The sequence below is a fragment of the Drosophila bipectinata genome, chromosome 2R (assembly GCF_030179905.1).
Source record: "Drosophila bipectinata strain 14024-0381.07 chromosome 2R, DbipHiC1v2, whole genome shotgun sequence".
Lineage (NCBI taxonomy): Eukaryota > Metazoa > Arthropoda > Insecta > Diptera > Drosophilidae > Drosophila > Drosophila bipectinata.
The window spans coordinates 22,037,032-22,053,142 of record NC_091737.1 but is presented as its reverse complement, the minus strand read 5'-3'; the positions used below and the strand labels follow the sequence as shown (position 1 = coordinate 22,053,142).

Genomic DNA, 16,111 nt, shown 5'->3' with positions numbered 1-16,111 from the left:
TTGGTTTTGACTTCATCAACGTAAGAATTCATTGCTCGCAATAATGAATTAAAATAATAAAATAAGATAAATATGATTAAATTATGGTATTAAAGTATTTATTGATGTGGATCAGAATAGCAAGGGCTCCCAATAATAAATTAATACATTTTTAAATTTATCGATGAAAATAAGAAAAGAAGGATATCAGAGTCGTATTTCTTGGAAACCGAGGACCCATTGCTTATAGTGATACATTTATTGTATAAAATAAGTAATTAAAATAAGAAGAAACATTTATTTTAAGAAGACACAGAAATGGTTCAGAATCCTTCTGCAACCGCCAAGACGAAAAGTGAATGAATAAATAAATAAAATAAAAAATAAGAAAGAAAAATAAAAAAAGGTTGCCACAATGGTTCTTATTGGATAATTGGATTTGACTTTATCAACATAATTCATTGCTCGCAATAATGAATTAAAATAATAAAATAAGATAAATATGATTAAATTATGGTATTAAAGTATTTATTGATGTGGATCAGAATAGCAAGTGCTCCCAATAATAAATTAATACATTTTTAAATTTATCGATGAAAATAAGAAAAGAAGGATATCAGAGTCGTATTTCTTGGAAACCGAGGACCCATTGCTTATAGTGATACATTTATTGTATAAAATAAGTAATTAAAATAAAAAGAAACATTTATTTTAAGAAGACACAGAAATGGTTCAGAATCCTTCTGCAACCGCCAAGACGAAAAGTGAATGATTAAATAAATAAAATAAAAAATAAGAAAGAAAAATAAAAAAAGGTTGCCACAATGGTACTTAGTGGATAATTGGATTTGACTTTGTAGATGTAAGAATTCATTGCTCGCAATAATGAATTAAAATAAAATAAAATAAATATGATAAAGTTATGGTATTTTAGTATTTATTGATGTGGATCAGAATAGCAATTGCTCCCAGTAATAAATTAATACATTTTATAATTTATCAAAGAAAATTAGAAAAGAAAAGGACCTGAAAAAAAAGGTTCCCACAATGGTACTATGTGGATAATTGGATTTGACTTCGTAGATGTAAGAATTCCTTTAAATGCTCGCAATAATGAGTTATATTCAAATATGATAAAATTAAAATAAAAAATAAAAATAAAAAAAATATTGCAGAAGTTTTTAAAGACGCAATGAACGGAAACCGCTTTCAAGAGTAAATTGTAAATTAGTAAAATAAAACAAATAAGAAATAATAAAAAATTATAAAATCAGAAAAAAAGGAAATTTTTTTGTGTGAAATAAAAATAGGTGTTCACACCTTGTCGCCCGGAGGCAGACTGAACTCTGGAATTATTTTCACTGAGGTCCAAATATATTCTTGAAAAGGCATTCTAGACAGACCAAATTTTAAAAAAGTATAAATCCAAAGGTTACTCTTCTGTAGCCATGGAAACGAGCTACCGATATCATGATACAATTATACAATTAATTTTATCATAACCGATATAAAAAAAAAAACAAAATGTGTACAAGAGGACATTATAATTTGAATCCTCATCCTATAGATTACGATATAATGTTAATTGCGAACTTAAAAAAAAAAGACCAAACTTGTAACTGCATATTATAGCTTGTATCTAAAGATTTTAGCATTTTCGACCAAAGACGGACATTCATATATTTATTAACTTAATATGTCGTTGTCGGAGATGTTTTCCTAATTGCGTTGCACACTTTAGCAAAAAAATAATAATACCCTCTGCAAGGGTATTAAAATGGAAGGATTTCAAGTTTTTTGCTGTCGTTTCAGGAGCAATGGAAGCTTTCATCAATTAGCTGCTTGAAAGCTAAAAAAAGGCAGCCGTTGAGTAGCTTTTAGTGTCGCAGGATTGCCAGGATAAAGGCTTACGCAAACCACCTACCTTCTGCCTACTTCGTAAATAATTGTCAGGCTTAAGGGGCTTGTTGGGAATCGGACTCTCAAGTGCCTGAGTGAAATGGACTGTTAAACAACAAGATGCAGCTGCTGGTAATTTGGGAACAGTTTGTAATTACAATTCTCCAAATTCATCAACCTCCATTGAATTTATTGAGTGAAAAGGATAATTTAAAGCGTTAAATATGATGATACAATTAATGGCAAACCTTCAATGGAAATGTTTGAAGAGATAATACTCTACCTAATAGAGGATTTCCAAATATATAATGGCACATGAGGGACATTTGATGGCAAATAGCAACTAAACAGCCCGCATATTATTCCATTGATTGGTAAACAAATTGAAAGTTCAAACTCAAAAGGGCTTATACGAGCGAACATGTGTGCTCCCTTTCGGCCATGGGTGGTGTGGTCGAGCAGCATTATGTTATAAATCAGGCTTTGGTATATTCATATTTTATCTATTTGCTTGCTGAGGAGATAAATAACCCAATCTGAGCAAATTGGTTTTTATGTCTTACTTTGAGGCGTTTTCATTGGGAAAATATATTGAGTTTACTTTTTAGAATGATGACATAAATTTTACTTTTCATTTATGTAAATATTAGATTTTATTTTCTCAAGCCTAAGAAAAGGTAAAGTATTTAAAATATATATAGCAGGAATTGTTTGTTGTAAGTCAAATTCATGTTTAATAAAGTTATGGTGCCAAATCCCAAAGGTAAACCCCAAATAGGGTCTTCTCGTTGTCTTATTTGTGTGCACTTTGGCCTTAACTGTCAGCCAGGCGGGAAAATGAAAAAAATTAATTCGATAATTAAACACAGTGCGCGCATCGTTTTAATCTGTGCGCACATTTTGCATATTAATCACTTAATTAGGTTAACATTATTAAAATAAACACGAGCCAGTCTCTTCGTTTTGGCCCGTATTTATCAGGCAAACACCAGCACACACACTGGCACATAGATGTGACTTCATTTCAGGCGACACAGGTGTCTGAAATGGAGGGCTCAAAGGCTCACGGGTAGATGGAGAGTATTTCTGTTCATTAGCAGGAAAAAAACACGAAACTAGTGTGAAAAAGTTTCAAAATGCCAGGAATGCCAGCGATAAGATAGGCGGAAAAATACGAAACATACGTGTGTGAGAGTGGGTCCTTATCGCAGGACACATAAATAATATTTATTGTTCTTTATGGGGGCCAGCTCAGAAGGCCCGCGAAGATGCCAACCCCAAGGCCTAGTGTCAGTTGGGAAACATTCAAGTGTTTCGAATATTTTTTAACAGCTTCCCCCCGGTGGAAACCAGCCTCCCTCCCACTCCCACTACCACTGCCGTTGCCACCGACATCCACCCACGCACACACGATGTCCTGGAAAATGTCTTCATTGCGCTTTAATGAAATGCGTGGCAGAGCAGGGAAAAGCGGGCTTAGTTGCGTTGGCTGGGGGGATTCCCCGTTTGCCTTTCGTATTTGCACTTTAAATTGCGCACAAAAGTATGCTACAGCCTTCATAATAAACACAATTTATGTTTCGTGCAACCTTTCATTTCGCTTCTCCCTTCTATCGTTTCCTCTTTTGGCAAACATTTCACTGTCAGAACTTTGCGATTAAGTAATTCCAAAAGTTGTTTGTAAAAAATTACTCAAGTTCATGGAATGTGTTTGCTAGTAATATTTTAAATTGAGCGACACTGTCTGATATTAATAATATTTTTTGGGGGGCATGCCCCGTGCATGGCCCGTGTATCTCTGACAAAAAACTTTCAACAGACTTCACAGAAGAACGGCTGAAACGAGTTTATCCCGCCACAGAAAAGAGACATCAATCACCTGGAGCATCAATCATTTTGAGGTTCACTTAGCAGAAGGTGAGTGGCGAATTTTGAGGAGATGTTCGTCATGATTGCAATGTGTCAACAGGGGAAATTGTATATTTGTTGGTGGTTACTTGTTATTCTAATTTTGATTTTATTGGTTAAAGAAAGTGGGGGAAGGAAAAGGGTTAAGTCCTAACCACCTACATAATTGTCCTTTGAAAATACAAATTTCTATGCTCCATGACTTGCTATATTTTCTAAACTAAGAGATCCTTTGCCTGATTAAGGACTAACTATATAAATAGAGACCCATTCCCATTCCCAGTCAGTCTTTAAATATGCTCGTTGGTCTCTATTTCGTTTTGGGGCTTTGGCTTATTTCCGTTGTTTTGGCCTGGCCCACGCTACCCATCCATGGTGACAACCGCGAATCCCAATTCCTGCACAACCTAACCAAACAAATGGCCTCCAGGAACAAAGTCGACTCCTTGGCGCTGTTTGGGGTTAATCGTGAGATGCAACGGAGAAAACACATCCTGGTGGAGTCCCTTGAAGAATGTCTAACGGAGGCCTTTCAAAAGCCAATCGTTGTCTGGGGACTGAGGCGCAACATCACGTTACGCCGCATCCTTGGCGAAAGGACCCTCGTGTGTGTTAGCATAAGCAATGTCTCGCCCAAGGAAGAACCTATTTTTGATGTCCTGACTGATGGGTTGTTTGGACTGCACCATGTTCCGATTCTATTCATTTACAAGCGATTGGAAAGCCAGCCACCCACAATGGATGAACTAAAGAACATGTTCTCCTGGTGCTGGCGCCAGAAGTTCATCAATGTGTTTGTCACCTATCAGAAGATATCCTTTACTAATACTTCAGCCGGGAGAAACGTGTCCTGGGAAAATTACCTATACACCTATACGGCTTTTCCGGAGGTTACGGTCAGGAATCTTACCCAGACGGGCTACCGACACACGGACATTATGATGGACTTTCGCGGCTACGAGTTTCGAGTGCCTGTCTATCAGGATGCTCCCAGTGCTTTTTGGGTAAGTATCATCTTTCCGATCTGATCCCTAATTCTTTACTTCGATTTTCAGCTATCAGATGGCAGACTTTCCGGGACCTTTGGCCTCATGTTCGCCGCCTATGTTCATCACAGAAGGGGGCGTTATCGCCTGGAGCCCGCTGTTGACGTGGACAGGTACAACTACCATGAAAACCTGATGTTGGCTGCGGCCCGCGGTGAGATTGAAATAGGCGTACATCCTTATTCCTCCATGCAGCCGGGAGCCGAGCGGACGGCGGGTTTTTTTCCACTCGCCCCGACAAACACCTGCGTCCTGGTGCCCTGGCAACATGAACCGCCTCCGGGTCGATTCATCCGGTATGCCGTCCGGATAAATGGAACTTTTCTGCTGGTTCTCCTCCTGGCCATGACCCTGGCGTGGCAGCTGGCCCGTGGCGAGGGTTTGCGAGGCATTCAGCTCTCCCTGGTAACCTTCTTCCTGCAACCGATATCGGACACAAACTTTCGCAGGCTGGCCGAGCCATACAAGTTCATCCATGTGGCGGCACTCCTGGGATCCTTTGTTTTGTGGACAATGCGAACGGCGAACTTATCCTCCGTTTTCACCTCGCAAGTGTGTTGTTTGTGAATATATTCCACCAATCAATGATATATATTTTTGGTCTCCAGTTCCCAGGGTATCAGATTGACAGCGTTAAGGACTTCCTGGCCACACCCCTGCGCCTGATGCTCACGGAATCGGAGGTGGAAATGTATTTCACCGCCGGTAACCTGCCTGTGGCTTTGAGGCAACGCCTCCAGGTGGTCAACAGGTCGACGCTGGTGGAGCACTTGGATCAATTGAATACCAGCTACGCCTACTGCACCACCACGGAGCACTGGAGTGTGGTGCAGATGCAGCAGGAGCGCCTGGAGAGTCCGCGCTTCCGGCTGGCATCAAGAATATGCACCGGCACCCACATCCTGCGCTATCCCATGCAATGGAATTCGCCCTTCCAGCGGAACTTTTTCAGATTCAGTTCCCTTGCCAAGCAGTCCGGCTTCTGGTCCTACTGGAGCGGCAAAGGTCAGAGAGATGCCATTCGAATGGGTCTGGTGGTCAAAATGATGGACGACCATATACCCATTCATGTCCTGAATCTAAAGGACTTTGAGTTGCTGCTCAAAATCTACATTTTGTCCCTGACCGGTTGCCTTCTGTGCTTGCTGGGGGAGATTGCTTGGTTACGTTACTGGAGGGCAAGAATGGGAGCTGGGAGTTGAGATTAATAACTGATTAATAAACAAAAACACCTTCCATTGTGTAGTGTTTAATATGCAGAGGTTTTCAGTATTCATGGGGAAAAGTTCCTGGCACATCCATACTTAAGTGCAACTCATTTAGCTTAACTTTTGTCTGGAGAACTTTGGGAGTGCAGGCCGTAAGAAAGAATTGGAGAGTCGTTGGCCAATTCCAAACATATCGACGACTGGGTAAATAGAAAATTCAATTTGAAACGATTGCTTACTAGATAACGAAAGTCCCGGCCCTGCTCAGCCCGGCCCGGCCTGCCCAGCCTGCCAGTCTTTCCGTGGGTTGTGCACTTTTGGGCCAGCCTTCAGCAGAACTTTCCACAGGCAATCCGCATGGCATACGTTTCTGGCTCTACATACCTCCGCCCATACCTTCTGCCCACTCAGCAAGTTGGCCACAAACAAACTTCCTGTATCGATGGTAGCACACACGTACCGTTATCGCCCAGCCCCCGGGCCAATATCTAAGTGAAAACACAGATCAACAGTACGACAATCAGCAGAGAAACAGGCACTGGCACCGGCACAGGCACAGGCACACATCCAAAGGCACTGGCACAGGCACACATCCGCCGTAAAGGACGTAGCATATCCGTATTCCTATTCCCACATCCACCTCCAATCTCCATCGCCAACCATCCCCATCCCCATCTCCATTCCCAGCCATATCCACTCTCTTTTCAATCCCAAACCTCGCACCTGCAAACGTAGGCAACATCAGACAAGGCAAAAGGCAAAGACAAGGCCGAAAACCCAAAGGCATTACACTCAGCGAAATGAAAAGGATACTACAGGATGTAGAATAGTATTTACCTCTTCCTTGTAAGAGGATTGGAAGTACCAGATATCATACAGCCGACCTCTTCATATATCCTTTTAATTTAATATTTTTATATTTTGTAAACCACCTTACTTTTTTTTGAATGTAACGACTATTTTTACCCTCCGTCCCTCGAAATGCCAGGCAGGTTACAAATTGTATGCTTCGGCTCCTCCAAATCCTATGCCCCTGCCACGCCCAGCACCTGCCAGCACTTTGATTGGTTGCAACGCCTCGCCCTTCCTGTTTTTGCACGTACACGTATTACGGCCAGTTGCATTTCTTGGATTGCATTTAAGCAACATTTATGCATTTTTAATGTGACAGCTGAAATGATGAGACGGCAGCCAACGATTCCCCATTCTCTATTCCCTTCTCCTCTCGAAGAAGACTTTGTGCTGACAACATGTGTGTGTGCTGCCACTCCCCCGTGACCCATGACCCAAGCCCGCCCCCTGCCCAACAATGCACTTTATGCATTTTGCAGTGTCAAGAAAGTTTCACTCTCGCTTCCAGAGGCCAAGACCGACAATTTCCGTAAATCATTAGATAATGTGCCGGGGATTTTCGTGGGCTCAGCACATCATGCATATATCCATGATATATGAGATGGATCATATCTATATAAAGGTTAGCAGAACCAATCTTAAATAGGGGAGTAATATTTAATGTGTGTTTTGGCAACTAACTAGTATGGTTTTTATTAAATTGAGAAAGCAATTGCTTTGAAATATGATTGGATTACCATGAACTGCCAGAGGACCCACCGACTAACCACCGAACCAATCGCCACCCACCACCACCTCCACCACGATCGACTGGCACCATTAATGGGCCACTTTGGGCCGCACACAAATGAGGAACCGACCACAATTGACTGCCAACTAGGCGCGTGCATAATCATTGCAATTTTGTATGATTTCCAGCCATGGCCCCGCTAACCTTCTGACCGCACCACCCAGAAACCCAACCACCCGCGGGTGGCACACCCGCAACACAATCGCCAGCGCCAGTGGCCCGCTTGAGTGGCAAATGCCACGCAGCGACCACAAAAAGCAACCGAACCACAGTTCGTATGGTGCTGTATCGACAGTGTCCTTTGGCAGGACTCAAATCCTTAGTCCTGTAAGTATGCAATGCTTTTTGCAATGGAAAAGGCAACAGCAAAGGCAATGGCAATGGCAAACAGCAGCTGCAGCTGCAACAGCGACAACGTTGCAAGTGCAACGTTGGTGTTTATTAGCATGATTAACCCCGCCACATTGCCGCACAAATTGCAAACGCATTGAATTTGGGTCAGTTGGGCGGGTAATGAGGTGGGCGTGGCAGGCACTAGCCGAGGCAGTGGGCAGTGCCAGAGCCATAGCCAGAGCCGGAGCCGGATAGAGGAAAATGTCGGGGCATCTTGTAATTTGATTTCGACGTCATCCCGGCAATCGGCGGCACTGTTTGTTGGTAGTTTACGAGATGGCCAGATGGCGGGTTATATGGCCAACTTGTTTCGCTGTTGGCCTGACATTTGCTGATTGCAGTGGCCAACAAAGGATATGCCAACAATTTGAGTGGTCCAAAGACCAGGGACCATGGTCCAGTGCTTAATTAGTTTTGGATGCACTCTCTTGGATGGAGCGAGTCACGCATTCGGGCCATAAACAAAAAGCCTACACAGACGGCCTAAAGTCTTGTCGCACTTGGCTTGTTTCGTTTCATTTCCGGTTAACCACATCCTGCGTAATAAGCGCCACTTCCGCTTCGCAGTGGACTCGACTTGTTTGGTTTTTGTTTTCGTTTTCGTGATCCTGGCATTGTTCTGCCTGTTACTGCTACTGCTTCTGTTTTTATTGTGAGCCAAATATTCGCTTTGGCCAAAAGACAGGAGTCGGACTACAGTCAGGATGCTGTCACTTCCGTTCCACCCACAAAAAGTCCTACAAAGAATCTTAGGCACTGAGAAAAAGGACTTTAAAAGAGGAGTTGGAAGGTTGAAAAGCCTTACGGCTATTTCTTGCAGTGTTCTCTTTGCAAGTCAATGGCAGTTTAGTGGCAGTCCCCGCCCGAATGCCAACCAAAATGTAGAAACCACAAACTGAAGCTGCATTTTTATTTGCATCTCTCTCTCTCGATGCCTGGCAGCCATTGTTGCTGTAATTGCCTGTGTAGGACATGCCACTTGGCCAACACCACCACCTCCAACCACACCCTCGGAGGAGGTAGAATTGGAACGCCTTACATTGCCTGCCTGCCTGGGCGGTTCACGTTTACGTTTAATGAATTCAACTCCATTTGCCATTTGCCATTCAGTACCAGCCAGTGCTGGCTGGGTCTCTAGTGCATAACAGTCTAATTGTTGACATAATTAACCCCCCAAACCGGAGGCACTCTGCCTTTTGTCAGCTTATTGGGCCAACCAGCCAGCCAACAATTCGCACACTGCCTCCGAATTTCGAGTGCAGCCAAAACACTTAAATAATACGCAATTGCAGTGTAATTGCGTTTGCAAGTTGGTGGCTGGCTCCGGCGTGCTCCACGACTTTCTAGGGCCGGATGCAGTGGAGGATGTGGGGGATTTGGAGGGCACTTGAGATGCACAGCATGTGTGGAAAACTGGCAGCCACCACCACCGCAGCGTATTATAATAGACCCTATGTTGGCCGAAACATATGTTGCACAATCATTTTATTTGCACGAATTAAGCAGCTCTCGAGGTGAATTGTTAACAGTGGTAACAAAACGAAGTGTTTTTGTAACTAACTTGTAGACTAATTAGTTCTATAAACTTAATAAAGATATATTAAAAGTTTAGGTATTTCAAAGAGTCATTCCACGAAAGGAAATAAACTTCAAATAGTTTGGAAAATAATATTTCCACCCACTGTATATATCCTGTTGGTTGGGGAAGTCTGCCTCGGCTGCTTTTGTGGCGGCAATGCGGTTGTGCATTTGTGCGTGGTGCCGCCAATGCTGCCATTCCAGGCTTGCCTCTTGCACCTGCCACTTCACCTGAATCCTGGTCCTGGTGTCCTTTGGCAACATTAGCATTCATGCGCCTGCATACCGACACACCAGCGGAGTTTGGGGAACAAAACCAAAAGGTCCTGGCCAAAAAAACCCCAAGGCCTGGGTGGCTGCAGCTGACGCTGATGACAACGTTGGGGTTAACTGGCATTAATGTCATGCAGTCATTCTGTCGTTTCGTTGGCAAAACCGCCAGGAAGTTGCCGGCGAAACCGCTCGGAAAATTGTTGAAAAGCAATAGTTCTGACTTTGAGACCTTGCGTGTGCATACGAGTATCCTGTCCGCCAAGGATATGCGATTGCTTCAACGCATTCCAGCTTAATTTTATTGTTTGACAAAGTATTTGAAAAAGTCGGTTTTTATTTTGAAAGTATGACTGGCATATTGTACTGCCGATCAGTAGCAAACGAAACTTCAATCTAGCAAATCATAAATTTGGCCTTTAGAGCTTGTTTTTCTTACCAAATTTTCATAGCCAACCGCAGAAAGCCAACAAGTCTTGTGGCCATGGAAGGTGAGTCTATAAATCAATTATATCACTTAATGGCCTCTGAAATGACACTTGATAGAGAGCCTATTGCTCACGATCTCTTTTGTTTGGAGCCCTTTGTTCTGACTTTCTAAGCAGTTAGTGGCTTAAATGTTTTCCGGAACGCAACACGCGTCACAAAACAATTTCCACCTGCCCCTGATATCGGCCGCCAATGACAAACCACTTTATGCCCCAGTTCCCTGTCACTCTCTCTCTCTGGAAAGCTATTAAAACCTAACAAAATTGGGCCAACTGGGTCAAAGTTCAGTGAGTCAGTCTGTCAGTCCCAACAATGGCAAGTGGAATAGAAAAATAGAAACATTGAAAATATATGAAGGGAGCTAAGCCGTCTAGACGTGTGCCAAATGAAATCAAACATCGTAAACTGATTCCGCGGCATATTGATTTTATATCATAAAAAAAATAAAAAAGGGAAACCATGGGGGATATACTGGAATTCCATTAAATCACTTCGTGCGTGTTGCGATGCGTGTGGTGCGATGGTTCGATGGCTCAGTGGTTCGGCGGTTCAGCGGCTGTCACGCTTCGACAGTCTGCCAATTTCTGGTTCTGGCTCTGGTTCTGGGTCGACTTTTAGTCCTTTCACGACTTTCATTCAAGATGCGTGCCCAAAAGCTGAATGCCCAGGAGCGCGAGAAACTGCGTCGTCAACGCTCCGAAACTCGCCTAATTGTGGCACGATGCAATGAGCTAGGTGCTCCCGGACACTCGAGGCTCTAATCCGTCACGTATTCTATTTACTTAACTGGTATTGTGTTGTTACAGGTTTCGACTATGTTGTCAATGCGCCGGAACCGCCCAAGGTGGGCTTCCTTCGGAAGATTCGCAGGGGGCCCGAGTCTGAGTTTGTCAGAGATAGCTTCAGATGCTGCACCTTTGAGCTGCCCTCCCCGGGTCCGGGTCAATACGATATCCCAAGTACTGTTGAATTCAAGGTAAGCCTACATATACTCATCCTCAGCCATTTATTCACATATCCTGGTAGTATCCTTCGAAAGCTGGCTTCTCTGCGTTTGCCAATAAAATGCCACGTCTACCCCCCTTCCGGGAACTGGGCTATCCACCGATAGGATCCTATGCCACCGATTTTAAAGGAACTCAGTATTACTTTTCCTTCAAAACAGAGGTTAAGCTGGAACCCAAATGGACGACTCCAGGGTAAGTTCTGATAGTTTTCTGTAATATTCCTAAAGACCTATCCGTTTCCTAGTCCCTCCACTTATACGCATCACCTCAAGTATCCCTCCTGGAACGTGGAGATGGCTTTCGGCTCGAAGAGGATCATCTGGCCGGCTGTGGCCGTGTTCTGCACCCCGTACAACAGCTCCAAATGCTCGGTTTGTGAGCTGACTCCGGTGGGTGACTATTTCCATAACTTTAGCACGGACTCGGACATGTGTCGTCCGTGCATGCACGCCGCCGTATCTGCCATCAAAAAGTGCAATCTCCAGGTGACGGAGCGATTCCTGAGACAGCAGAAAATCAAGCAGTTCGTCCCGGCCCGCTACTGTGGATTCTTCCACATCCATGACGGTACCAATGCCACCATTGAGCGGGACTCCCGGAAGGTCTTGCGCCAAAAGACTCGCGTTGAAAATTATCTGTATCGTGTGAATGCCAAGATGGAATACTAATGGAAAACCACCTTTATAAAGTTACTAATCTTAACAGGGATAGTGCTTAACGAAATATAAAGTTTGTGGAATATGCAGCTATCCCACCAAGTCCTAAAGTTCTAGTTGACTGTCTCGGGTGTGTGGTGTGTACGCTTTCCTGCTGCTACATTTTAATCGCATTTCCGGCATTCCGGTTTCCTTTCCTCCCCCAACCTGCTACCGAATCCTAGTGCTGCGTATGCTTGCTTCCGGATGGAAAGAAGCATTTTAGCCAGGAACCCACACACGGGAAGAGAAACTGAAATAGGAATAGAAACAGTGGCAGAAGCAGAGACAGCAACCGGCCTTGGACAATGCAACAATGGCTGTTGGCCATTGGCAGCCATTATGGCCATTATGGCACATGGCCGCCATGCCACTGTCAATTTCACAGTTTGCTTGTTTTGCATTTGGCCAAAAGCAAAAGCAGTCCACAACCTCATCCTAATCCTGTCCTGTCCTGGCCTGGCCTGGTCTGCCCGGGCAAAGCCATGCAGCATCTGACCGTTTTTGGTACACGCGTGGCATTTGGAATGCAAGTCAGGTGTGTGCCCCTTACCCTCTATCCCCTTATCATCCACTGCCTGCCACATGCCACCCAAAATAGAAATGGCAGCGTTGAAAGTTGCACAATTACCATGACACTTCTTGCAGCACGATTTCAGTTTGGGGATAGAACTTCTTAGCCAACTTCCTAATTTAAAATTGATTTTAATATTATAGGAAAGTTTAGGATATCCAATCAAGAAAACACCAAGTTTATTTTCAGTCAAACATTATTTATTGTTTGGAGAAAAGTTCACAAAGATGAGGTATCTATATTATCCTTTCAGAATCTGGAACGTAGATCGATTGCCAAACAAAAAAGAACAGCCACTGTGATATAAATGAGGCGAATAACTACATCAGCAGCAACCGTTCCCTTCTTTTTGAACAATTTTCAATTTTTGTCCACCAAGGTGATGCCACAGATGACAAATTGTTGAACTTGACGGTGCAACCAAAAAGAACAGCCACTGTGATATAGGAGATTGTTCAAAAGTATAATATATCAGCAGCAACAGTTCCCTGGGGCTAACACCGGAATAATAATATCTGTCGGATGGCGAAAAATCACAATTCTTGGGTCTTGGCTGTTTGGCACTTTAGGTGCAAAAAGAACAGCCACTGTGATATAGAATGGTAACATACAGCACAGCCACTATTCTCTCTACTTTAAAGGCGGGTATCCTGCGACTCCTTCAAGACACTAACTTGATTTCTGATGCATTTTGGACAAAGACATGCGTTATAAAGGAAAATCACTGTGATATGTAACGAGGGATAAACGCATATCACAACGATCGTTCCTTTTAGCGAATGGTCCTTAGAATATTTCACTTTTTTATTTAATTTTTTAATTTTTATAAATAAACGCTGCAATTGCCACAACGAACTTCAATGGTTGTCTAGCTTTATGATCAGAGAAGTCACCTAAGGCTGGACGACCAAAGAAACTAATTGCAGCCTTTCATAAACACTATTTTAAACACTTTAGCTTGTTGAACATTTTAAAATTATAGCACGAGTGTTCGGTCTAGTCACTTCGCTTGATGGAAACCCTTTTGTGAAAAAAGCGACCATACCGACAATCGCCATTCAATTCTAAAATTCTGATGCTAATAACCACTTACATTTGATGACTGGATTCTTTGTTGAGTTGGCCCAGATCATGAGACACACTTTGCCCAGTGATGGTTATGATTTTGGTGCATAACTGCACAAAATGCATCCCAAGATCGTGACCCGGAGCGGAGGATTCACAGATTTCTGGACGTTCTTTTTCGAGATTATAGGACAAACTTTACCCAGTGCTGCTAGGAAATTGGCAAAACCGAACAAGGTTTGTCGTATAATGGCTTTCACTTTGTAACTCGCGGCTCTTCACACTCTGAAGATGCTTGGCTGACTGATGATCCTACTGCCGGCGGCTGGATCTTTTATACCCAACTTTCGGGTCAAAGGATCTCTCCTACCTGTGGGTGGCGGGCGTTTTTACCTGGCCGGGGGTGGGCTCTTCCGCGAATTCGCGTCTCGGTTTCGCGGCGACCTTAGTGAAAATTTTGCAACTTAATCCGTGGCCATAAACGGATTAATGCCAGCCCGTTTTCGGGGGAAAAACGCGCAGCTGTGCCGCGCTTAGATTTCGCAGAATTGCAATTAGGTTAGTCCCGAGAAAGGACCAAGGATCGGATCGGCCGTCAGGGATCGCCGTCCACTTAATTTGGTAGTTAGCGCGAATTCCGTTATCCTTGGTAGAACTAGGTATCGTCCTGGAAGTTGTGTCTACCTTTTATGGTGACTGTACCAAAGCCAATGGCTACTGAAAGGCTACCACCTGTTGAAGAGGCAGTAAACCAAGTATTTTTTGGTCCTTTTGTTTTTTTAATTTTTGATGTAAAACCTCAGTAGTCTGTATTTAATATTTCTCTTAAATCCTTCGAACGTTAATCTTAATACACTATAGAATCTGAATTCCTGTATAAAAGTATTATAGTCGTATATTATTAAGTTTCCAATCCAAGGACCCTACTTTTACCAATGAAGGAAGCATGAAACCCATTGAATTCCTTCAAGTTGTCCTTTTGGCAGCAGTATTTGTGAGATTCAATTACCATAATCCAATTAAAGATATATGTTTTGATATATTTTGTATATTCTGAAGGTGCACAAGCTCGTAGCCCTGCCCATATCTGGATCAGATGAGGAGCCACCCAAGAATAATGCCACCGAAGAAGAGAAGGGAGGCAGATCTGCCCGATGGATATTTAAGACGTTTTCGGAGTCAAAAACAAAACTTCCAGAGACAACGGTGGCTGCTTTGGTGTCGGCATCTCTGCCATCACCGACCATGGAGCCACCCGCCGGGTTCCAAGTTTTTGGGCCAAAGCTTCGCCATCGGGGAAGGCACACCAAGAAACCAACTACGGGCACCACCAAGAAAAATATAATGCTTTATGCTGAACCACAAGATAGTCCTGAAGGTGAGGCCGGCAGCCCGTCCAGCGGCTCCAATAGCGACAGCAGTCCCGAAGCAGGCGGTGGTGGAGAAGCGGGTGGAGGAGCGGGTGGTGAGCCTGGTGGAGGCGCGGGTGGTGGTGCGGGTGGTGGTGAGAGTCCAAGTGGCGATGGATCAGGTGGATCCCAACCGGGCAAGGAGTTGACACTCAAAGTGCCACAGTTCGATACCGACGCGTACGGCGGCCGTGTGTTCAATCCCTGGGCTGTAACTTTTGGCAATATTAATCTGGACACGCGATTCAATGAGGCCCAATTCGATATTCCTAGATTTTCGATGGAAATGAATCCGGTGACCAACTACTATCCAAAGGGCGATAATTTGACCACCGCCTGTTTCAACAGATCGACCATCTACAATGAGGTCAAGGTCGAGAAGTGGCTGGTGCGCCACATCTACAGCAAGCGGAAGAAGGAGCGTGCCTTCTTCATGGCCTTCCGGCGGGAAATCTACGACATGGCCAACTCGGAGGAGTGCCACACCCCGGATCTGGACGACTGGTTGACCTACCAGCAGTGCGCACTGCGCCGCAATCAGCGCATGGAGTACTACATTCCAGAGTATCCGCGCCAGCAGCTCGCCCTAAACTAGTTCTCGTAGCATTCATCTTTCAAAAGCAACAATAAATTTTATGTGTAATATTATTATATCGTGGACCAAGGTATTTATATACCATATACAAAATTTTTACATATTTAATATATTTTAATGTTGGTCATAATATATGGAGGTTTTTATTAGAGTATTCCGTTTGAGGATCGGATGGAAATTGGCCAAGATATGGACTTGGTTTGGGGAAAGAGTGGAAATCCTGGATTTTACAAGGGGTTCCATCTGAAAAATTTGAAAAATAGGGTTCGAAAATTTTGTATTAAGGGTTTGATGCAGATTGAAGGAGAATCGAACTACAAATCATTAAAGGTATTCCGCTTAAGGATCGGATGC

At 43.6% G+C, this 16,111-nt stretch overlaps 3 protein-coding genes across 4 annotated transcripts; all 3 read left to right on the top strand.

Annotated features, from left to right (window-relative positions):
* The first annotated feature begins 4,259 nt into the window (after positions 1–4,259).
* On the top strand, positions 4,260–6,034 carry LOC108122935 (uncharacterized). The gene is made up of 3 exons (XM_017237793.3): positions 4,260–4,790; positions 4,842–5,384; positions 5,441–6,034. Exons 1-3 carry the CDS (start codon positions 4,260–4,262, stop codon positions 6,032–6,034), a joined length of 1,668 nt encoding a protein of 555 aa, XP_017093282.3.
* Positions 6,035–10,258: 4,224 nt separating this feature from the next.
* Positions 10,259–12,175, top strand: LOC108123028 (uncharacterized). 2 transcript variants are annotated; one of them, XM_017237925.3, is made up of 4 exons: positions 10,259–10,414; positions 11,219–11,388; positions 11,439–11,611; positions 11,664–12,170. In XM_017237925.3, the coding sequence occupies exons 1-4, from the start codon at positions 10,408–10,410 to the stop codon at positions 12,085–12,087; spliced, it is 774 nt and encodes a 257-aa protein (XP_017093414.2). In that variant the 5' UTR covers positions 10,259–10,407; the 3' UTR covers positions 12,088–12,170. The 2 variants fall into 2 exon arrangements, with proteins under 2 accessions (XP_017093414.2, XP_017093413.2); XM_017237924.3 differs by lacking the exon at positions 10,259–10,414 and adding an exon at positions 10,921–11,147 and having other exon boundaries at positions 11,664–12,175.
* Positions 12,176–14,565: 2,390 nt separating this feature from the next.
* LOC108123032 (uncharacterized) lies at positions 14,566–15,889 on the top strand. Its single transcript, XM_070278937.1, has 2 exons — positions 14,566–14,747; positions 14,813–15,889. The coding sequence occupies exons 1-2, from the start codon at positions 14,700–14,702 to the stop codon at positions 15,755–15,757; spliced, it is 993 nt and encodes a 330-aa protein (XP_070135038.1). The 5' UTR covers positions 14,566–14,699; the 3' UTR covers positions 15,758–15,889.
* The last annotated feature ends 222 nt before the right edge of the window (positions 15,890–16,111 follow it).